This window comes from Pan troglodytes, chromosome 5 (genome assembly GCF_028858775.2).
Source record: "Pan troglodytes isolate AG18354 chromosome 5, NHGRI_mPanTro3-v2.0_pri, whole genome shotgun sequence".
Taxonomy (NCBI): Eukaryota; Metazoa; Chordata; class Mammalia; order Primates; family Hominidae; genus Pan; species Pan troglodytes.
In genome coordinates, this window is record NC_072403.2 from 84,176,427 (window position 1) to 84,201,354 (window position 24,928).

Genomic DNA, 24,928 nt, shown 5'->3' on the forward strand with positions numbered 1-24,928 from the left:
TTTAGATTCTGGGAGAGAAATTTCTCAGTTATTAGGCCTCAGGTCATATTTACACATGAAATTTATTCTTCTCCAAACTGTTTTGTGTGGAAAGCATTTTGGCCATTATCAATGACCTTGAAGACTTATCTTCAGATACATTTTCATTGTCATTTAATACAGATAATACAGTATGGTCTAGATTTCTTGAAGACCATGACCACATTCTTATTTTATAATCCTAAGGCACAAAGTTGTGTGCGCATGCATGTGTGCGTATGTGTTTGTGTGTTTGTTGTTCAAGTTTTCCGGAATTTTAATTTATAAAATTTATCTAAGGCATTATAGCACCAGGCCAATATAGAGGTAAGAAAGATGGCATTGAACATCATGGTGTTTTGGGAATGTTTCTGGACCCCAAAGCTTCATGTGATCTCAAAATCTAAATTTATATAAATGTACATAACTTTTAAAACTAGGAAGAATTAATCTGATGACTGATGTTTACTGTCTCCAATTTCTTTTAATTTCTCAATATCGATTACCCTTTTCAAAGCAAACCCACAATGTTTTCTGTTTTCTCAAAGCCCCATTATCTACGGTGACCCTATTTCATGTTTAAAATTACAATAGTTATTTTCTTACTACCATCAATCCTGGTATTGTTTAGATAATTTTTAAAGGAATACAAACTAAAAAATGAATTACCGGAAGTTAGGAAGCTTACAACCTATTAGAAAATAAATATTAAAATATATTTTACATCTAATGTCTACTAAATAATTTTTAAGATATAATACAAGCTGGCTTCAAGGAAACATTGTTAGGGATATCTTGAACAATCTGGCCAATTAATAATTTTTACAAACAATAGGACTTCGGCATTTTTCTAAGCCCATTTCAAAGCATGTTTTGCAAAGATTACAGATATTACATATATTTTGGTTACAATCACTAATTAACTGTAAGTCTGATCTCTAACACCATGATTTCATATTCTTCATCTCAAGTGTGTAATGAGACATTAAGCTCTATTTCTAAACTCCTTTACAATTCACAACACTGACGTATCTCAGTTAATCCTCATGAAGTGTTTGTGAGGAAAGGCACTATTCTTATTTTGTAAAAGAGGACAAGGTTAATAGAGATGAGGAGATATTATCAAGAGAATGCACCTAATATGGCAGATTTAGGATTAGTCACAAGTCTCCAACTCGGAGTACAAAGTTCTTTTTACTGCATAATCGCTGATTTTATAAGTGTTATATGAATATGATTATAAATATTAGCATATAATGTTGATGGAGAAATTAAAACATAATGAAGTTTTGTTGATTACTCAAGATTTCAAATAAGTAAACTGCTGGGTAGAAAAATATATTTTTCTTAGTTTGTACGTGCTATTAGAATTGACAGAAATGCTTATAATTATATAAAAATGCAAAATGTTTTAGTATACATTTTTATACTCTGACAATGTGGATTTCTGTGGTGCTCTATAGTTATAATGCAGTTTCGTGCACATTATCTCATTCTACCCTCAGAAGAAAGAGGGGTTCTATGAGAGTTATCTTCTGAGTCGAATGACTGAGCTCATGATTCAGCCAGAAATTTTGATTCTGAGTTCAATATAACTGCTTTGTAGAGTTGTGTCATGGTGGTGTTTGCATCCCAAAAATTTGCTCTCAAATTCAACAAACTATACATACAACCAGAAAAAGTACTGCCTCTACCAAATATGTTAATAAAGTTTCCCTTTCCTGGACCAGCTACTGGGTTTCCTTGCCTGTGTCCTAAAATTATAAAACATAAGGATGGCACCACAGGGCTTCAAACAAATATTTAATCACTCTCTGGGGTAGTTCAACTCCGGAGGTTTCATTGAGTACGAATATTTTCTGAATACAAATATCTTTGTCACACCAATAACTTAATAAATAATAATTGATGCATTTACATGAATCAACTTAATAATACTTCAGTTTACCTGAATTATCAAAGTTACATATCAGAGAGAAAGACACAGGGGATGTTTTTGGTTTTAGGATGGAAGCAGAGTGCAATTATGAACAAAGGGGAACTTTTAAAAGGGAAATATTTTTCTTTTTTTAAAAACCACTTCATTGAGGTATATTTGACATAGAAAAAACTGTGCATATTTATTGTATACAACTTAATGAGTTTGGAGAGAAATATCCACTCATAAAACTAGCACCACATTCTGTGCCATAAACATATCCGTCACCTCCAAAACTTCCACCCTGTTTATTATTATCTTTTTTGTAATAAGAACACTTAAAGTTAAGATTTACCTTCTTAGCAAATTTTTAAGTATGACACACAGTATTGTTAACTCTAGACACAATTCTATACAGTAAATCTCTAGGGTTTATTCATCTTGTGTTACTGAAACTTTGTACCTTTTGACTTATACCTCCCCGTTTCCCCTGTTCCCCATCTGCTAGCAACCACCACTCTATTCTCTGTTTCCATGAATTTGACTATTTTAGATTCCTCATATAATACTACTTATACTCCTCATTATATTCCTCATATAATATTTTCCTTCTTATCTGGCTTATTTCACTTAGCACAATGTTCTGAAGTTTCATCCATGTTGTCAAAAATGGCAGGATTTCCTTCTTTTTCAAGGCTTAGTAATACTATGTTGTATGTTTATACCACGTTTTCTTTATTCATTTGTCAGTGAACATTGTTTCAACCTCTTGGCTATAGTGAATAGTGCTGCAGTGAACATGGGAATGCAGAAATATCTTTGAGATTCTGATCTCAATTCCTTTGGATAAGAAGTGGTATTGCTAGACCATATGGTAGTTCTATTTTTAATTCTTTGAGGAAAGTTTATACTGTTTTCCATAGTGACTGTACTGATTACATTCCCATCAGCCATGTAGAAAGGTTCCAAAATTTCTCCACATTCTCATCAACACTGACTTCTTTTTAAATTTTTATAATAGGCCATCCTAACAGGTATGAGGTGCTATCTCATTGTGGTTTTGATTTGTGTTTCTTTGATTGTTATTTATGTTGAGTATCTTTGGTGGTAAACATAGCTGCCATCCAAACTGAAATTTCTAACATGCATTTAGAAAACAATAGCGCTAACAAACTCCTAATGGCTAGAGATAATATGCAACTCTCCCAATGATTTATACCTTTTTTTTTGGTCCTGGAACCAAAACCAGAAATTTGATTTTAAGTTACTTAAAATTGTTAAAGAAGTTCTTGCTGAAGCCCGGTGGTCTGAAGAGGCCTCTAGCCCTGCTTTGGGCCTTGAGCTCAAGGGACAAAAATCTGTATTACCTAATTTTATGCAGTGTTTGCCTTCCGATATGTTTAGGGAGTGAATATTGGCCTGAATTTAGAATAAAATTAACAGAAAGTATTTGAGGACCAGTATTTTCACTATACTAGGAACTTTGACAATAATTCAATCATGAATGACAGTAATTCAGTTGTGAAAGATAATTTATGTAAATTTTGCAACAGTACACATAGATTTATTTATAAAATACACTTTAATATTTTATAGATTGTATGATTAATGATTAAATTTAACAAGTGTATCTTCGCATTTTATTGTAATGCCTAGATAATAAGCCCTATTAAATAATATTTATTTCTTATCCCTGACCTGTAGTTAGGTGAAATTAGACTTTCTAGGACTTTGCTGTATAGAAAATTATTGCTTATTTATCCCAAAGTTAGCTCCTCTATTATGTATAATTTAGGGTAAGTTTCCATTGCAGGCATGGAAACATCTTAAATAGACTTCTAAAATATGAAGAAACATTTCAAAATGTATTTTCAGTATATTAATCCAGAATTAAGAGTTTATCTTAGTTCTTAGACTTCAGATTTTAACTCTTGTCTATGAGACTGTTTCCCAAATGAATATCCCTGTAAAATATTAAAATGTTTATATTTTTAATATCACAGTGTAACTAAAACAGTATTTAACTCACGTATGCTGACCATGGTATGTGTCCACGTGTCAATATCTTACCTTGTCTCAACTTAAAAACCTATTCTTAGAACTCAGTTGGCTTTTTGTGTATGCAGTGCATAAAAACATTCAATAAACATATTTTGTTCAATGCTTCATTTAGTTCCAACTCACATCCTGCTATAGAGGACTCAAAAAAGTAAAAGAGGAAAATATTTTAAGAGGTTCAGGAAATACCTGGGAAGGATAATTCTGATTTTTGGTCTGTGAAATTTACATTTTTTTGAATGAAAATCTATTCTATTAATATCTAGAAAGAACAATCTCTTTTTGAAGGTGACCACATGTATGTATTTGAAATTGCTATTCATTGCTGTGAGTTGCTGTGAGCCAATCTTAGAATTGCTTTGAATTCCATCTTTTATTATTATTCATTATAATGATGTTAAAAATATGCTGCATATTACTTCTAGAGATAGTCAAGAAGTTCAAATTTTCTAATACTTCAAGGCTTTGGGACAGATAAGCTTTCCTTTACTACCTGCACATTAGGTACACATTCCACTTGGTCAAGTAGAGCTGTCATGTAAATTGCTAAATAGATATTTAATATTTGAAATTAGAGGAATGGTTTTTTTATATTTTTAACATACACATGCTCAATCGTGCCTGTATATTATTTTGAAGGCATTTTTGTTTAATTGGCATTGATTGATCTTATTGAAATCCACTGCGCTTTAACACTAGACATCATGATACACAATTCTAAATTATAGAGATAGAGATACATGTTTATGCCTTGTTACATACTCTAATCATAATGACCTGGGTTTAGGAAACACTGGTTCTCTTTAGAGAAAATTTATGTGTAATTTAGCTGACTTTTATTTCTGCACTGATAGTTGGGTGTTTATTAAGTTTAATAACCTACTTTTTCACAAGGGATAGTATAAAAATTTTAAAATCGCTCACAAAAAATAATGCTCAAAATTATAACACTTCATTGAACTTGGCTAGTTATGAACTTGAGACATTTCCATAGACACAAGCAGCTGACATATTTCCTGATTCTAAATTAATGGTAATAGTGAATTAGTTCCTAGGACGTTTTATTGACTGTGAGGACCAAGGTGCTTTTGTATTGACTCCCTAAGCAAATACCATGAATTTATCATTTTGCAGCTATGCCACCTGGCAGCCAATATCTTTAATCAACTATTACAAAAGTAATCAAGGAAAATGTTTTGTGTTAATGAAATATTAGACTCTGAATATTTTAGGAGCATGTTTTGTTGAGTGTTGCTTATTCCGTTAATAATAGTGAAATCTTAGTTATAAAGACAAATTAAGAGTGCTTAAAAGTTCAGTAATATTTTTCAAACAGTAATTAGAGGGATAGAACAAACAAAGGTAGTTTACAACTAAGTATTTAGATTTTAGATTTTATTTTTTGTAAGTCTTTAAGCAAAAGTGTTATATTTTAATGGGTAATGATGAAATTAGTGATAAGAAAACTATTAGCCATTCAGAATATGAAGGAAGTATAATTGTATACTAAAATATATACAAATATTGTATGCTAAAATAATGAATGTGTTTTTTACATTTACATTTGTTAGCAATATTTAGTAGATGGCTACAAAACTGTGTATGGCCAAAGTTGGAAAAAATAAAATTTGTTTAAGCTGCAATATCTGTAGCATCCATTTTATTACGGGATACTGTATGAGTCCTGGCTCCTCACTGGAATCATCTGACAGACTATGTGTAATACTTATCCAGTACCAAAGCAATTAAATTAGATTCTTCATTCAGCATCATTATTCTACGAAGCTTATATATCATAGAATAGCACTGCTTGATAGCACTGTTTTCATAATAAAGTGTGTTGAGTATCACCATTGAATCTTACCCAGAAACATCAGCTTTTGGTCCTTTGCCTATAAGAACAGTTTTTTGCAGATCGAATATTCACGAATATATGTATCTCATATGGTGGTTCAACTCCATGTTTTACTCATATTTGATTTATAATATTAATAGATTTACTTAGGATAATATGAGCGAAACAAGGGGTTGAACCGCCATATGAGAAATTGGGGCATGAACCAGAGAAGAATCCTGACGAGTAGTTTTCAAGACCTAAGTCAGGTTATTGAGGGATACAATAAACTTTTGTTTTCTTGAAGTGTTTAAAGTAGAAAGAATTTTTGTCATTTTTTTAAACTTCAAAGACTTTTTAAGGTAGCTTTTGAATTAATGATCAATTTTTCTTTTGGGGGGGAAATATAATTTTCTTTCTCTTCAAATATCTCAGTGTTTCTATTAATTTTCACAGAATTTCAAAATGAATCAGCATTCAGGAAGTCATTAGGCATTTTTACTAAGTATATGAAATTATAGGATAGAGTTTTACAAATTGCAATAATTACCTTTTGAATTATAACATTTGTGTTAGTAGTAATTTCAATTTTATTAATATAGTTTTTCTTTCAGAACAAGCTGTCATAATACTAAAGAGAGAGCTACTTTAAGAATAGTCGTGAACTTTTACAAACAGTAAATATGAAAGAGAAGAAAAGTTCTTTTCTGACTTCCTAATATTCCATTAACTGAGGTGGCCCAGTAGGAGTATAGAGATTTATCTTTTTTGGCATCAAACCATGTATACATTTTTAAAGTATGTGATTTGGAGAGAGATATGGAATCTATGTGAAGTAAATTTTAACAGAATATAGTTTTTTCTAATGAAATTTCTAATATTAACCCCTGCATAGAATATACTACTGTAATCTACATGAATATTTGAAAAATGTTTATTGTAGTACCTGTATAAATAACATTTAAGGAAAAGGGAAGCAGTTCCTAAAAAATTGAAGTGTATGGATTGAAGTGTATGGAATTGAAGTGCCTGAATATTTTAAATATTATTAAAAATTATTTCATGTAGCATTTTGTTTATAGTGCCTGTATCTGCAATGCCTGTCATGTACATACAATTCCTTACCTATGATCTTTACAGGCATCAACCAAGCATATTTTCCCAACAGTTGATAGCTCATTATTAACTAGCATGCTTTACTCACTTTATGTTTTTCTCTTTCAAGATCTATGCAGAGAAAAATTTTATTGAGTTAATCTGATGTTGAAAATTTAAAAGGGAATTATTCCCCTGCTTTCCCTAATATCTCTTCTCATGTAGGTTACCCAATTTTTCTCCGGCCTTTCATCCTATACAAATACTGAAAGCACTGATACTTTCCATTGAAGTTTTTTCAGTTTTTCTCAGATGCCTTCTTTAGCATTATATTGTTAAGCCAAAAGATCAAAAATAAAGGTTCATAAACACATATTTACAAAGTTAGAACTTTTGAGTACTCTGTCATTTGTAGCCAGTCTTTTGGAAAAAGTTATTTTTCATATTTATTTACTCATCACTGTGTCCCAAAAAATGTATGTTATGTTTTTTAGTTGATGAGAGAAGATAAAGATCAGATAATAATTTTGAAAGATATTATTTAGTTCAGAAAGTATAAAGAGAGACACTATATTTTAGTACTTACCTCATGTCAATGAATAAAATTTTAGCCAGCATCACTAGATAGCAGGTTGTGGCTGGGTATGGACTGTCCTTTAAGGCTAGGAGGGGCAGATTAACCCTGTTTTTTTTTTTTCTGTACATTTATATGTTTCCAGACTGATTTATGAGAGAAAAAGGTAGTCATTCATTGTATGAAGTGCATTTGTAGCATACATTCATTCCAGTGATTCAAGTCACAACCTTTGCAACACAGGTGTGCATCATTCTGCAATGTACACGCTCAAGCTTATGATACTAAAACTCTTTACTTTATAGATTGAAGAAGTAAAGCTTAAAGTGATACACTCTTCTCTTTAATACCATTACACTTTTCATTCTTTTTGTATTGCACAGGTGATTTGGATTATTACTGGTTGGATCCTGCCACGTGGCACAGCCGGGAGACATCACCTATTAGTTCGGTAAGTTTTCTGGAAAGTGTGTTTGGAGTTTAGGGAATATGTGTGCTCGTTAATTGTCCTTTGTCTGATATGTGATATCTGCTCTATTATTCATTTGGTAAGGGCAAATATTGATTTCATTTAAGATAGTACAATTTTGAAGAAAAAAGTTATTACTGGATAATTATAACAAATTTTAAATTAAGTAAAAAACAATTATTAAATAATTACTATAAGTAAGATTGAGATGTTTGGTTATGGATATTGACATTAACAAGTCAACATACAGAATCAGTTGTTTTATGTAAGCAGATATATTTTTAAATTTCAATTAATTCCATTTTAGAACTATTTAAAAATGTATACTTATTTGCCAACCACTTTAAGAAACTTTTAGTATAAATTTCTGCTACAAATAAAATATAGTTCTAAATGAAAATTGTTATAAGCCAAGGATGGAGTCCACTGAAATAATTTCCTCTAGAGTGTCTTTTAACTGAAGAAATTGCATCATGCTGCAACCAATAACTTGTGTCTATAGGAAAGAAAGCAAGTTGTTTATTTTTTAAAAATTTAATAGGCCTTTTTCGAGCAGTTTTAAGTTTACAGAAAAATTGAGGAGAAAGTACAGAATTCCCATACACTTCCTTACTCCACCCCTTTCCACCTGTTTACCTTGTTATTAACATCTTGCATTAGTGTGGTCCATTTGTTACAACTGATGAGCCAATATTGATGTATTATTATTATTGACTAAAGTCCATAGTGTACATTAGGGTACCTTCTTCATGTTATACATTCTGTGGGTTTTAACACATTTATAATGTCATGCGTCCACCGTTACAGTATCACACAGAATAGTTTCACTGATCTAAAAATCCCTGGCACCACTTATTCATCCCTCTCTCCTTTCTTCCCCACTGAGTCCCTGACAGCCACTGATCATTTAGTTTCTATAGTTTTTCCTTTTCCAGAATGTCACATGGTTAGAATCATACAGTTTATAGCTTGTTCAGATTTGCTTCTTTCACTTAGCAATATGCATTTAAGGTTCTTCCCTGTCTTTTTGTGGTTTGATAATGCTTTTATGTTTGTTTTTATCACTGAATAATATTTTTGTCTGGATATGCCCAGTTTGTTTATCAATTCCTTAGGATTTTAAAATATTTTTAGGTTGATATTATAAATGAAAATATTTTTCAGTAATGATTTCTAAGTTACTCTGCCAGTTGTTCCTATTCTCTTTTATTTTATTTTTTAATTGACACAATAATTGTACATATTTATGCAGTGCATAGTGATGTGTCAGCACCTGTAATGTATAGTGATCACATCAGGATAATTAGCATATCCATCATCTCAAACATTTATCATTTCTTTGTATTGGGAACATTCAATGTCCTCCTTCTAGCTTTTGGAAACTATATATTATTAACTATAGTCATCCTATAGTGCTATAGAACACCAGAACTTATTCCTCCTGTATAGCTGTAATTGTATATTCTTTAACAAATCTCTCCCTACCCTTTCCTTCTCCCTACCTTCCCAGCCTCTATTATCCTCTATTTTACTTTGTACTACTACGACATCAACATTTTTTTAGCTTCCACATGTGAGTGAGAACATGCAGTGCTTAACTTTCATGTGGGAACTAACATATTCCTGGCTTATTTCACTTAACATAATGTTCTGCAGTTCTATCCATGTTACCTCTAATGACAAGACTTCATTCTTTTTATAGCTGAATGCACTACATTCTGTATATATTACTTTTTAAACTCATTCATGTTTTAACAGCATCCTGTAACGTGGCAACCATCTAAAGAGGGGGACCGATTAATTGGACGTGTTATTCTTAACAAGAGAACAACCATGCCCAAAGACTCAGGTGCATTGCTGGGTCTGAAAGTAAGTATGCTGGTTTAAAATGTTTCTTAAAGGGTGAATTACAGTATGGTCTGCATTCATCGGAGTTTCTGGCAATGATTTTTAAATGTCATTTAAATATTTTATATAATTTTATTGATATAGCATATAGATGTGTTAGGAAAATTGAATAAAATTTAGGGAAACTAATGTATTTTCTTCTGACTATAAAGTTCAGGATGATTTTTTGCATTAAAAAGATTTAAATGGAAAGTAGCATAGATAATGTGGACTTTTGTTGTAACTTAAGCAGCAACATAAACATCATTAAAGGGATCACTTTCTAATTACAATAGTTTTGTAAGAATTTTTTAAAAATTAATGTACTTAATAGTGCTGTCTTATTGATTATTACCGTTAACTACTCCTGCTATGAAATAATTCTGATTACCTCCACTAATGGGTATGCCACTAAGAATTGTGGATGAATCTCAACTTTTGGTGATATTCTCTTCATTTTAAATTATATATATTTGAGCCCCTGCATTGGAAGAACTTAAACATAGATTTTAAAATATTCTATAATAAAACTCAGACTTTGATAGTCTTATGGGCATAGATACATGTTTCAGATGAGATGGTCAGCTGCAGAGATGCATTTAGGCTATTAAGCTTTGCACAATGGTAAATTGCTTCCCAGAGGTGTTATTTTCTTGCTTTGAATCTACAGTCTTTATAGTCATAGACCTACATTTTACTACACATATACAAAAGAGATTAAGATCTGATCAAGAACTGATCTTGACAATGGGATATTATCTTCATGTAGAAATAATAATTCAACTGGTACACATGAATTTGGATGATAAAGAAAAATGAATTTTAATGTAAACAGTGTCAAACACTTGCTGTTTGATACTAAGTAGGGAAGACCTGGCACTTGTCTTCTATGTATATGCATTATTTATGGTGCCCTTTTATTGTTAGGTCACTTTAAGACAGGGCTATTTAATCTTTTAGCTTCCCTGAGCAACATTGGAGGAAGAAAAATTGTCTTGGGTCACACATAAAGTATATCAACACTAACAATAGCTGATGAGCTAAAAAAAAAAAAAAAAAAAAAAAAAAGCAATGTTTTAAGGAAGTTTACAAATTTCTATTGGGCTGCATTCAAAGTCATCCTGGGCCACTTGTGGCCCACTGACAGCGGGTTGGACAAGCTTGCTTTTAAGAAATCACTACAGCCTGGATGCAGTGGCTCATGCCTTTAATCTCAACACTTTGGAAGGCAAAGGTGAGAGGGTCACTTGAGCCCAGGAGTTAGGAACCAGCCTGGTCAACATAGCGAGACCCCTTCTCTACAAAATTAAAATTAAAAAATTATCTGACTGTAGTGTCTGTACATGCCTGTAGTCCCAGCTATTTGGGAGCCTGAGGTGGGAGCAACACTTGAGCCTGGGAGTTCACGGCTGCAGCCATCTATGATCACATCAACGCACTCCTCTGTGGGTGACAGAGTGAGGCCTTGTCTCAAAAAAAAGAGAGAGAGAAAAAAAAAAGGAAGGAAGGAAGGGAGGGAGGGAGGAAGGGAAAGAAAGAAAAGAGAAAGAAAGAAATCAGTACACAAACTTCCTTAGACACATAGTCATCTCAAATATGAGATGTTTTGTTTTCAAAACTGTGCTCCCAGCTACTTTAATCAAAAATGTAGGTGAAGCCCTGGTGGCTCACACCTGTAATCTCAACACTTTGGGAGGCCGAGGCAGGAGGACTGCTTGAGCCCAGGAGTTCAAGATCAGTCTGGGCAACATAGCAAGACCTTGTCTCTACAAATAATTTTAAAAATTAGCTGGGCGTGGTGGTGTATGCCTGTGGTCTAGGCTACTTGGTAGGCCAAAGTTAAAGGATCACTTGAGCCTGGGAGGTCGAGGCTGCAGTGAGCTGTGATCATGCCACTGCATTCCATACTGGGTGACAGAGCAAGATCCCATCTCAAAAAAAAAAAAAAGTGCTTCACTTCATTAATGTTTCTACATGCAATTTCAAGTATATCATAAAAGAATGTAGGATTAATTCCTCAAACTAATAAGCTTATGTTTTAGTATGAGTCTTGGAAACTTATAAATTTGTAATTATCCAGGTTGTTGGAGGAAAAATGACTGACTTAGGACGACTTGGTGCTTTCATCACCAAAGTAAAGAAGGGTAGCCTAGCAGATGTAGTTGGACACCTAAGAGCAGGTAAAGTTTCTTTTTTTAATATTTAAACAGTGTGTTCTCCATGCATGAACATGAATTGGTGGTTTTCAATTTGGGGTTAGTTTTATATATACATACATACATACATGTATGTATGTATATATCAATTAAGTCACTAAATTTTAATGCATGAATAAAGACTTATTTCCTGATATAAATATTTACCAATTGCAATAATAAGTAACTCTACATCAGCAGCAATCTGGAGAGTAAGGGTAGGAATCTTCTTTTTATAAAAATAAATAGATGTAAAATATAGAAGAATTACTCATCTTTGTAGATGACGTCATAATATTGCTACAAAACTTGAAATCTAAAACAATTTATCTTTGAGAAAAAAATCTTATATCACTATTTAGTTATTTAGTTTATATTTTAAGCTACAGTAATTACCAAATTTTTTTCAGAGTGGTCCTAAAACACTTATTCAGGGGCAGTGTTTTTTATAAAGCATAATCATAATCACATTTCTTATACAGATTGTATAATAAAATATTAGTAAATTTAAAAGTGACTCATGTAGATGTGCTAATTCTTAGTATTTAGAAATTTATTTTTGTTGCCCTATAACTGAACATGACACGATGAAATTATTTAATATATGTAAATGTATCATATATTAAATAGTAACACATTTTAAAATCCATTTTTGGTAAATTGTTTGCTTTTCATTTTTGTTAAAATCACATTAAAATATTTCTTCCAGTTGACTTGACTGCAGAGCTTAGTAGGAATCTTTTGGTTAGATGGCTGTTTATGTATTTGCCAGACAACTATAAAGGAAACAGAGTTGGCTGAGCTGTAGAATTAAAGATTAATAACCCATAACACAAAGAGTACATTTCCAGGTGATATTCTTAACTTTTAAGCCTTAAGTTTGTGATTCTTGAAAACTTTGGCAAAATATTCTAGAACTCTTAAAGACTTTTCAGTATATTTGTTTACCAGGATATCAGTTCAAAATCATTTTCATTTTTTTTTTAATTTGACAAGGACTTGCTGTGCAGGTGTATAGGAAGAAAACTCTAATCGGATTTTTCTCCATTTGCTATACAACTTTGAATATGTATAGAGATATGTTACACTGTTATTTCTTATGAAGGACCAGTTATGATTCAGTAGGAAAATAACTCAATCAGGGTTGACTCTGTCAGTAAACTGAGTGTGTGTTTGTCTAATGACTCAAAAATAAGCCTCAGAAAGTCTGAGAATCCCTTGTTGGCTAATGTAAAATAACTTTAACTACAGAAACCTGAGTTTGCAGACCACATTATAAACATTATATACACATTATAAACACATTATTATGTTTTAATAGGAAGTTACTTAGGAAGTAAAAGAAGAGGGGTGTTCTATATAAAATATCTGTTAGTGATTCATTTCATTTAACACCCTTATGAGCCAAGAGCCTGAGAAACTTAAATCTGAAATGTTAAAAGCTCAACTTAAAGAAATATAAAACAGACAAGTGTACTTTTCATTCTAAGCAATTTATGTATTCGAAGAAAGTGAAGTGATTTTGCAGACTCAATCATATATCCTATTTGATTTACATTATAATTTAGGAACTGACTAAATATTTGCATTTATGCAAATAGAATTATTTGCATATAAACATCCTTAGCCTATAAAACTACGGTGCAATCAATGTGACTTTTATTTAACATTTGCAATCTTGCTTTAATCTTGCAATATCTTTATCCAGTCCTGCCCCCCTTTAAGTCTGTGCACTCTACTGCTACTTCATTTAACCTTCTAAAACACAAAAATGACACTGACACTCTGTTTATTATGAAGATCCTTCGGTGTTTCCTAGTTATCATTTGTTCAAGTCAAAGCTCTGTAGCCTTGTCCTCTACTAACACTTTCAGCTGTCCAGGATGTTGGTCCACCTGTAGGTTCCTGTCAGGCTGTTTCCCACCTAGAAGATGTGGTCAATGCCTCTTGTCTACCTAGTTTTCTACTACTCCTGTTGAAGGCCTTTCCATCCTTCACAATTCATCTGAAGTTGCCTTAATTCTGAAGTGGTTCCTAATATCTCACCTGGAACAATAACTAACTACTATGTCCCTGGCACCACTTGACTCTATTTCTGGTCCTCAAATGAACTTCTATTGTTGCATATAAAATATTTTATTAGAGTTGTTTCTTTATCATTTCTTCACGACCAAATTTAAAGACAGATAAAATGTCATTTTCATCTTTGTACCCTCATTGTCTACATCCCTGCTTGATTATCCATACATAAATAATGTAAAAAAAAGCATTATGGTTTAGGAATTATTAATCTGTAAATAAACGTATGTATTAACTTAATTTGATATTAAAAGTTATGCGTCCAGGTTGCCGCTTATAAAAAGGAGAGTTTTAAAATGCAGTGCTTTTGCAAACTGCTGGTTGCAACTCATTATTGGGTAGTAAAATCAATTTAATCGTTTGCATCTACCACTTTAAAAAATTGAAGTAGAACATAATAGAATAGAAAAATCAGGGTAAGTATTGTTTCATAAATGTTTTTTAGTGTATATATATATGTATGTAGTCATATAATATGAATATATATACACACGTACATATATACATGTTCATATTATATGTGTACAGGATCATGATGTCAACTTTGTTTCTTGGTCAAAAAATTTTGAAAGCATTCTTAATATATTATAAATTTGTAATTATTATTTTTCTTTTTTCTTTCTTTTTTTTTTTTACAGTGAAGTATATTCATTGCCTATTTGAAAAGCTTTTCTAGGTAACAGCTTAGGGCAGTCTATTAGAATTGGTGGCCAGGTACGGTGACTCACACCTGTAATCCCAGCACTTTGGGAGGCTGAGGCGGGTGCATCACCTGAGTTTAGGAGTTCAGGAGACCTGGCCAGCCTGGCCAACATGGTGAAACCCCGTCTGTACTAAAAATACAAAAATTAGCTGGGCGTGGTGGTGCATGCTTGTAATCCTAGCTACTCAGGAGGCTGAGACAGGAGGATCGCTTGAACCTGGGAGGCGGAGGTTGCAGTGAGCCGAGATTGCGCCACTGCACTCCAGCCTGGGCAACAGGAGTGAAACTCCATCTCAAAAAAAAGAATTGGTGATTACCATAGTATTTTACCAAACCAAAGCAGCATCATGTACTTTTTGCATATTTACTTTTTACTCTTCAGTGAGCAAACAATTGGAAAAAATAATTACTTTAAAGTAATACTAGCAAAGCAATTTTCCTACTTTTATTTAAAAAATTCTAGGTACACATTGAAAAGATTTTATGCTTATACTTGGCTATAAAATGTATACTGATGATATTGATCCAGTATTTCAACACAAATTTACTTTGCTCATAAAATGTTCTAGACACTGAGAACAACAAAATAAGCATGAGCATCAACAAATTAAGACACCTCAGTGCATCGAGGTTGAAATATTTCAGCTGAGACTACCATTTTGAAGTGAAGAATCTAAGGCAGAGAACCATTTGGTACCTACAACTTCTTAAATATTTATGAAAATAAATACTTTTTTTCACGTGACCTATGGTGTGAAAACCCTAGTTAAAATAACAACTGTAAGTTGTTAGCCTGTATTTTTTTAATGCAACATCTTTTAACTCCCCTTGATTAATCTTAGAATATTTAACAACTATGTACTGTATTAATGTTTTGTTATTTTAAAGTGTGTTCTAATTGTACTTTAATGTTCACAATATAGATTATGTATAGTACATATGTGTTTTGAACATCTGGAAGTGGGTTAACTGTCATGCAACAGTTTTACATCTGCTTGCTTTGTAATTTTGCCATAGCTACCTGCGTTAACTGATGGGCGTGAATTCAAATCCTTTCATGCATTTTTATTCTGTTGTGCATCTGGTGAAGACACTGAAGCATGACTTGTAATTGGGAAACTCATGCTAACAAATATTAATTGCTCTTTCTTCCAAAAATAAAACAGGATTTATGCACAGTTTAATAAGAATCTTTCAAAAATAGAGCCGCCTACATTTATTATATGGAGGGCATGCTGCTAATTATTATTTTTTAATGTTTCCAAATAGGCTGTGCTAATTCCATCCCATAGCATGAGATTATTTTTATATGATTTCTGGTATATCTCAAAAGATAAAGGTAGTTTTGTATTGTACTGTTTCCAGTCACCAGTAATATTCTGGGGGAAAAAAAGAAAAACAAAAGAAAAGAAAAAGTGTTTAGAAGAACCATTTAGCTGACATTATATGGCAATCAATTTGCTTTTGAAAGCAGAGCCTAGACAATTAGACTATTTGTATATGTTTTGCATTTCTTTGTTAAAAAAGAGAAAAGATACGAAAAATAAACAGAATATATAAGGTAAAAAAATACCCTTTTTTTTAAATTCAAGGGGATGAAGTTCTAGAATGGAATGGTAAACCCCTGCCGGGAGCTACAAATGAAGAAGTTTACAACATTATTTTAGAATCAAAATCAGAACCTCAAGTTGAAATTATTGTTTCAAGGCCTATTGGGTAAGGCTAAAAAAACTTACTTCTTAAGTTTAGTAAATTACATGTATTAGTAGGGTTTTTAAAAGAATTTTATACATTCATACAGTACATGTTAACATGGATAGTTTTTGCATCAATTATGGGCATACATTTTTAGATTATTAAAAATTTCTTAATTTTTTAACTGGAATTCTGAGTTTACCTCACTACATTTTAGAAGCTCCACACTTTAACAATTGTAATATCAAAAAATATCAATATGTACTTTTTGCAAGTGAAATATAAAGTAAAATATTTTCTTTTAATGGCAGATATATTTAAGTAATTCTAATTTAATAAGTAGTATTTCCTTTAAGAGAGGCACTAACAAACTCCTCTTCTTGTGATATTTAAAATATTAATGATTTCATATGTCTACATGAACTTTTTATTATTCTACGAAAGAATAAAATATTTTTTCTGTCTCTTTAACCATGAGTAATTTCAACTTTTATTTAAAATCAAGCAAGAAGTGTTAAATATTTTAACATTTTAATTGGTCATAATGATATTTTTAAAACCTCAATTTTCAGTACAATTTAATTATCTATAGCCAGTGGGATATTTTCTATGTATGTATATAGATTTCCCCGTATCGTTGCCTTTTTCTGGCAAACCCACATGGTCCAAAATAAATATTCATTTTGCCAGTCTATAATTTTTAAAGGCGTTTTGAACTGTTTTATTATACTTGGCTTAATGTTTGAATGTGTTCTTGGAAATGATTCTTTTTTTCCCTATTCTCCAAAATTTAATACAGCCATTATTTCAAGGCTTTTTATGTTGAAAAAATGCTAACCTTTAATTTGTATTGGCCTCATGAATATATGTCAATGCAAAACATACAAGAAGATATAATTATCATAATTCTCAAAGAATGAAAATGTATGATCATATATCAAATAATATTAATATATAAAACTCTAAAATAAAGGCAAGCTTTTAACCAATTTTAACTGGTTATTATTAAGAGTGAACACTGAAGACATTTGCAAAAGTGTTGTACATTTCCATGTAGATTTTTAAAATAACAATACTACAATTTATGCTAGTTTTACATGACATATGTTCTAGTGCTGAGGTAAATATAAGGCTGGAAAAGAGGTAAGTAAATTGGAAAATGAATCAAAAGTATGAAAGCTAAAGTTTAGAATCAAGCATTGTGCACTTGCCAAATACTTTCAAATATATAGTGGTTTAAAAGTAAACAGCAAAAACAATTGATTCATGGTGACTTAAAAAAGTAACAGACAATTAAAGTAGACTGGAATAACATTATTTTTACTTTTTATGAAAATTAATTAAGAAGTAATCATCTGCACAGCCAAATTCTAAACTATTATAGATTATAGAATTGAAAGGAACATGGAATACAAAAATTATAATTTAAAGATTATAGAATTCAAAGGACATGGAATACAAAGATTATAATTGAATCAGAATCAAAGGTGGTATCAACTTTCTTTCTAGTGAATACATTATTGGAATCCTAGAAAAATAATTTTAGCTTCTTTTTTTTTTTTTTTTAAAGACATGGTCTTGTTCTGTTACCCAGGCTGGAAAGCTATGTTTTAATAATAATATTTAATGTAGTCCTGTTTAACAACTATAATTAAAGGAAAAAGAAAATATTTATTCATAATGTAGTGGCATAGTGATTTCAGGAATCATTCTAAATATAACTTACAAGCACATTGATCAGTACACACTAAGAGGCATCAGCCATCTTGAGGTATTGACTTTTTTTGTGAACCCACCAAATACAATATCCTTGACCTTTATGCTTTTAATTGTTATTAAAACTACTCTACTACCTAACTGGTAAATAGAACTAATAAAGAATTCCACTGGATATGTAAACATCCAGTGGAAATTTATGCCTGAAAATATTGCTGAAGCAATTAACATAAATAAATTTTAACTAAAAGTCACTTTAACATATTTTCAACAACTTTGCCACCATTCTTTTTTCACAGGCATGTAAATTCCAAAGTTTGTACCTGGCTTTAGAACTTCAAATTCTGATTTCATAATGGACTATGAGGCTGATTTTTTAAGAAGTCATACTATCTAAAAATTGTTCCTGGATTTTTTTACAATTTACTTTTATTTGCTTGCATTAATTTGGAAGAAAGTAGCAGAATATATAGTTTTTTCTGTGTTTTGGGTATTGTAAATTAGTCTTTTAATTCATTCAAATGATTTTATATAAATGTATAGTCATACAAAAATATATAATAAAATTTATAAAATACACAGCATAGGCCAGATTGTCATTTTTAGGAAGTATAAATTATAGTTGGTTATGAGAATTACTTTGCACAAAATAGTCAAAATGACAACTGCAGAGAACAAACAGGGAAAACTCTTTTTGTTTTCATTCCCCCCAAAAGTGAAAAGAAAAAGTGAAGTCAGCTCATAAGGTAGGTGGTTAGAAATTCTTAAAAAATATGCTTATAATTTTGTTGGGACTAGCTAACTCCAGTCTGCTTTAATATGTCATGTTAATATTTGCATATTGTTAATCTTAAATTGATATTAAAACGTCTTTGGAAAATGAGAAGTAAAATAGTCCTATGCAGTATAATACCTAAACCAAGGTGATCTAGGGTTCTTAAGGTCATAGTGGGTAATGGATTAAGTTGAGATTATAGTACATATATTTCTTCAGAGTAATTTGTCAGTGTGGCAGGAATGGGTGGTCTCACAAGTCACTTTCTAACCATATAGTAAATAGTCATATATTTAGCTAACTTCAGTATAGAGATATGAATCTCTATAAAGGGTATATATGTGTATATATATTATATATTCACATATATAAAATAATTTGGCTTTTTTGTTGCAAGCTTGAACCATTTTTACTTTCCAAAGCAACTCATCCTTTTCATTTAACTTTGCCCATGATATTCACCACATCATTTTATTATTGAGATGTTCCCATCCCTTTCACTCGGTAAACTCTTTCAGATGTGTTTGTAAAGCATATTACTGATTTGTAAAATTTGTGTCATTTTGATTTCCTATAATTGAAGGAAAGTATTACCTTTAACATTTTTTATTTCCAAAACCTGCTGTTTTGGTAGTAAAAATATTGTGGTGATTTTAACCACAATATTAGTCTGATTGTTGTCATGTTAAAGTGTTTTGCTCTTAAATATGTAAAAACTTTTTTATTGCAGTTTTTTTTGTGTGGTGTTTGACATTCATGCACGTTAGTAGTTGCCTTAATAGTAACTCCTATTCATTTCCACACCTGTAAAGACCCAGCAGGATTTTTCACATCACGTATAATGGGCTATGATTGCCTCAGGCAGGGTCATTTAACTAATGGGATTTTCACCATATCCTGTTTCTTTTAGTGACATTCCCCGGATTCCTGAGAGCTCCCACCCTCCACTGGAGTCCAGTGAGTATAAGGTTTCTTTGTTATTATAAAAGTATTGAACTAATTGAAAGTAAAGATTTCTAATTTTCTTTAGTTATTTGATATAATGAATTGGGGTTACTATACTAAAGATGTCTCCATTGGTACTAGATGTTGGCAATGATGGCAATAACTGGAAATCCAAAGAAGTCCTACTTCAGGATTTTTCTTCCTCTACTTTTTTATGTGATTAAAAAAAAAAATCTTTACTGGGAATACTCTTCAGCATCATAACAGTCAGGACCCTTACAGAGCTTAATATATCAGGAATAGTTCTAGTTACATTAACATTTATTGTGATACTGGATTATTCAGTTTGATTGCTAAGCAGCTCAGTCTCAAGAGCAGCCTAGTGAAGAAACTAGGTAGACACTTGAACAAATAATTGTATTACTGAATAACAAAGTGTGTGGATTGATTTTGGAAGTGAATGGGTGGAGTAAACTTCATTAAACATAATAGGTCAAGAGATTGTGAAACCAGAGGGTTGAAAGAATTATCTATATGGGAATTTAAGTCGTTTCTGTATGACAGAAGATGATATTGTGTGCAATAAAATATAGACAATTAAGTTTTCAATGATAATGCAGAAGTGACCCAAATATTTACTTTGCAATGGATGGGAATTAAGTTAATACTTGGGCTTGATTCCCCAGGTGTTCTTACAGAACCCAAGTTAAAGAAATAGAAAATAAAAGGTGATTTAGGGGAAAACCAGTGATAGTGATTAGAAGGGAGAAGAAAATATGAAAGTAGGATAAACAAGGAAACAGACACTAGGTTATCATATAAAATGCATACCATCATGTTCTGCTAGAGGTGGACCCAGTTTTGGCTTTGAGCTTTCTGGTGACCAATACAAAGAGGGAAGTGGGACTAATTGCATAATTTATATTATTGATATGATTAAAAAATACACTGATTGCCATAATATTACAAACAAGCATTATTAGAAATAACAGTGTTCCTGTTCTGAGACTTAAGGAAAATGTATTTTAAATATACCTGGGAAAAGACACATAGTAACAATTTTATATAGCTGTTTTTTATCACTAAATGTTTTCGGAGGGCACAAAAGGATGACATGAGAATTAATTTGTACTTATAGAAAAAAATGTGCGGATTGCACATACTCAGGCAATGCTTCATAAACAGTATTTCTCAATGAAGCATTGGCTAAGTTTGAATGGTGGTGAGTTCAAGGTTGTACTTGCTGGATCAATAGCCTTCTATAAACACTCTATATTGCTCTCTGTGTCAGGGTATACTTGGAACAGTGAAGAACTCCACCAAGTGGCTGAGAGGAGACCCAGCCTCCTCCATGTGAAGTTGAAACAAATCACTAGTGGTGAATTACTTGAAGCAGCATTTTCAGAGGTTCAGGATACTCATTTATAAGATCAAAACTAAGATAGATGGGGAGGCCGAGGCGGGCGGATCACCTGAGGTCAGGAGTTCGAGACCAGCCTCAACATGGAGAAACCCCGTCTCTACTAAAAATACAAAATTAGCCGGACGTGGTGGTGCATGCCTGTAATCCCAGCTACTCAGGAGGCTGAGGCAGAAGAATTGCTTGAACCTGTGAGGTGGAGGTTGCGGTGAGCCAAGATCGTGCCATTGCACTCCAGCCTGGGCAACAGGAGCGAAACTCTGTCTCAAAAAAAAAAAAAAAAAAACAAACCTAAGATAGATGGTATATCTGATTTTAAAACAGTGGCAAAGTCTTGGCTTAGATGTGGCTTATAAATTATATTATGTATGCATTCATTTTAATTTCTCAGTAAGGACAGTTTATAATAGATGATCCATTAGCCAAGATAATTAGTGTTAACAGGCACTATCTTCTTTATCTCTGAAGCAGACTTTTACCCATATGTGAAGTCATGCAAGAGCCTGTGCAATACCATGCACTCCAGAAATGTAGATCAATTCTTTCCAGTTGAAATAAGCATAATACTTCATTATATCATTCTTAATATTTTTTAAATAGACAACTAAAGACAATATATCCCATTAAAAGTAGGTTCTGTTATCAGTGATAGTAATTATGGTTTTATACAAATAAAGGATGCATTTAACATTTTATTAAAAATATTTCCTACACTTACAAATATTACTTACTTTTTTTTCTCATTTTAGGTTCAAGTTCCTTTGAATCTCAGAAGATGGAAAGGCCTTCCATTTCTGTTATTTCTCCAACAAGTCCTGGAGCTCTAAAAGATGCCCCACAAGTCTTACCAGGGCAACTTTCTGTATGTATTTTTTGTACATGTTGGAGGCTGTTAGTATTTGCATACACTGTCTGAGTCTGTCTTTAAATATGTTCGCCTTTCCTTGAAGCCTGCAATAAATACATAGTCATTTAACACCATAATATACTTCATTAGTTTTTCATGCAATTTTTATTATTCCTTTATTCACATATTTATTCAGAAATACTTACTGAGTGCTTGCAGTGTGCCAGATACTCTGAACATTAATTGATGAATGGTAACATAAGTAAATAAAGAGTTCATATTTTTTGTGTGCTATGTAAAAGTTTCTAAGGTAAATAATTGTTTACACATAATATTAGGAGTTCATACCCCATTTATGTAATAACCTTATGAGCCTAGAGCCTGAAGAGCCTAAATTTGGAATATTCTTTTCAACTTCCTAAGGCATTTGGCAAAACTCTTCGTTGCCACTGAAAGCTCTCTGAAAAAGCTACCATTTTCTCACTATTGCCTTATTATGTGATCTGGGGAAACCTGGAGTGAAGAAACTAGGGTTAAGTATAATGAAGAACCACATATTTGTAGATTATGATGGAAAATGTGATGTTGATATTATAATTTAAGGACTTCAAACTATTTGTTTCAAATTGTTACACAAATAATGACCTTTTGCTCCTCTGATAATGTGTGGATTTCTGTGGTTTGCCTTTGTGGTTTTCTCTTGATTTTAATGAGACAGAGAAGATATATGTAAGCTTATTGCTCAAGGGCTTTTATGGTTTTAACTTTTATTTTTAGTATATTGAATATCTTTGTAATACCCTTTGGGTTTATCTGCCGGCCATCTTTTTCTTCAATGTATGTGTAAATCTCTCATATTCTCCACATATTTTAAAAGAGGATGGAAACCCATTCTGGTTCTGTGAAACCCCATCTTAGGTATCAATTGGGAATCAGAGAAATGGATTTACACAGATCCAGGTTTGAATTCTTAATCTGTTCCTTACCATGAAAAGCTAATCCTATGTTAAATTAGTTTATTTTGTTTTAATGACTCTCAAATATGTTCTAACATATACCTATTAACAGCATATGCTTACTTAAACATAAAATGAAAAGTAACTTCTAAATTAAAGGAAAAAAATTAAAGTTAACATTGTTAAAGTGTCATCACCACTGCCAGGGCAGATACTGTAATAATGACTGATAAAATTCCAATTCTTGTGAGTTTGACAATAGGATTTTAGTATGTTACTTCCCCATTATTCTTTGGTCTACTGTCATGAAATCTTGGTTAATAGAAATATCATTTGGCCTTCTTGTAGTTTGAAGATGTCATTTGTGTATTGTATCCTTAGTTTTTTCCTCCTTCTCTCATGAAAGATAACCTGTAATAGTTTAATTCTAAAAATTAAATGACGGCTTGGTGCAGTGGTTCACACCTTTAATCCCAGCACTTTGAGAGACTGAAGAGTTCAAGACCAGCCTGGCAACATAGCAAGACCCCCGATTCCACAAAAAATTTAAAAAAATGGCCAGACATGATGATGTACACCTGTGGTTCCATCTACTTGGGAGGCTGAACTGGGAGAATTGTTGGTTCCAGCAGTTTGAGGCTGCAGTGAGCTATGATCATGCCACTGCATTCCAGCCTGTGACAGAGTGAGACCATGTCTCTAAAAAATAAAAAAATAAGTGAGAAAAAATACCAGGAAATACTTAACGGTGCCTGTATAAAATAGGCCCACAGTAAATATGTTTTATGATCTCTTCTAATTCTTTGTATTTCTTATTCCTAATGTCCAAACTCTTGGTTTTTTTTTTAATTTTAACTACCTGTGACACCAGAGAAAGCATTTAGTCACGCTATAATAATTTAGACACATATAATCTTCAAACTCTTATTTTTAACATTTAAGAACAGTAATAATGATTTTATGTCTCCCTCTTCCCTTAGTTTTTTGGAAAAATTATTATTAGTTTTATTTTATAAAATGATATGTGAGAATATACAGTAACACTGAAGGCCTGCCAGTTGTAGGTTATGTTTAAAGTACTCAAAGAGAAAAGTAAAGTTCTGTGTGTTTATGCTTTCAAATTGATGTGTTTTTAGAAATATCTGTAATTGCATTATATTGTAATTCAAAATTTCCTCATTTAAATATAACTTTAATTTTGTTTTATGTAAAATTGTAATGCCTCATGATTTTTACAAATAATTCCTTTCCTCATTGCTCCTAGGTGAAGTTGTGGTATGATAAAGTGGGACACCAGCTGATTGTAAATGTTCTGCAAGCAACAGATCTACCTGCTAGAGTAGATGGACGTCCTCGAAATCCCTATGTAAAAATGTATTTTCTTCCAGATAGAAGGTAGTGAATAATTTTAGAAAAAAAAAATCTTAAAATCTGTACTAATAGAAAAGGTAGAATTTTCTCTTTTGGGATGTTTTTAAAAAATATAATAGCTAATTCTGAGGAGATAAAAGTACATTATCTCTGAAAAAAGAAGTCCCTCAAGTGTTGGAAATTGTGTTGGAAATAGTTGAAAATAATCTGTCAATTAAAAAAATCTATTACCTTGTTTATAGGTATATTAGTCTTTGATAGCGACACATCATTTAGAATGTACCTTTGTATGTGTCCCTATAATTACAACTACTGCTTATATTGTAATTGAAGTTAGAATATTATTAAACTCTATTATCTTTTTATAGACTTT

At 31.8% G+C, this 24,928-nt stretch overlaps 1 protein-coding gene across 49 annotated transcripts in view; it reads left to right on the top strand.

The window, feature by feature from the left end:
* RIMS1 (regulating synaptic membrane exocytosis 1) overlaps nucleotides 1-24,928 on the top strand; it is a 517,655-nt gene that overhangs the window by 340,748 nt on the left and 151,979 nt on the right. For all 49 annotated transcript variants that reach the window (XR_010158065.1, XM_016955814.3, XM_016955798.3 and 46 more), the window contains 7 exons: nucleotides 7,881-7,948; nucleotides 9,725-9,835; nucleotides 11,934-12,033; nucleotides 16,423-16,546; nucleotides 19,927-19,973; nucleotides 22,131-22,243; nucleotides 24,449-24,579. Coding sequence is in view for 48 of the 49 variants with exons in the window: in XM_016955814.3 (XP_016811303.1) it covers nucleotides 7,881-7,948; nucleotides 9,725-9,835; nucleotides 11,934-12,033; nucleotides 16,423-16,546; nucleotides 19,927-19,973; nucleotides 22,131-22,243; nucleotides 24,449-24,579 (694 nt within the window). In the remaining variant the exon portion in view is untranslated. The remainder of the gene's footprint in view (nucleotides 1-7,880; nucleotides 7,949-9,724; nucleotides 9,836-11,933; nucleotides 12,034-16,422; nucleotides 16,547-19,926; nucleotides 19,974-22,130; nucleotides 22,244-24,448; nucleotides 24,580-24,928) is intronic.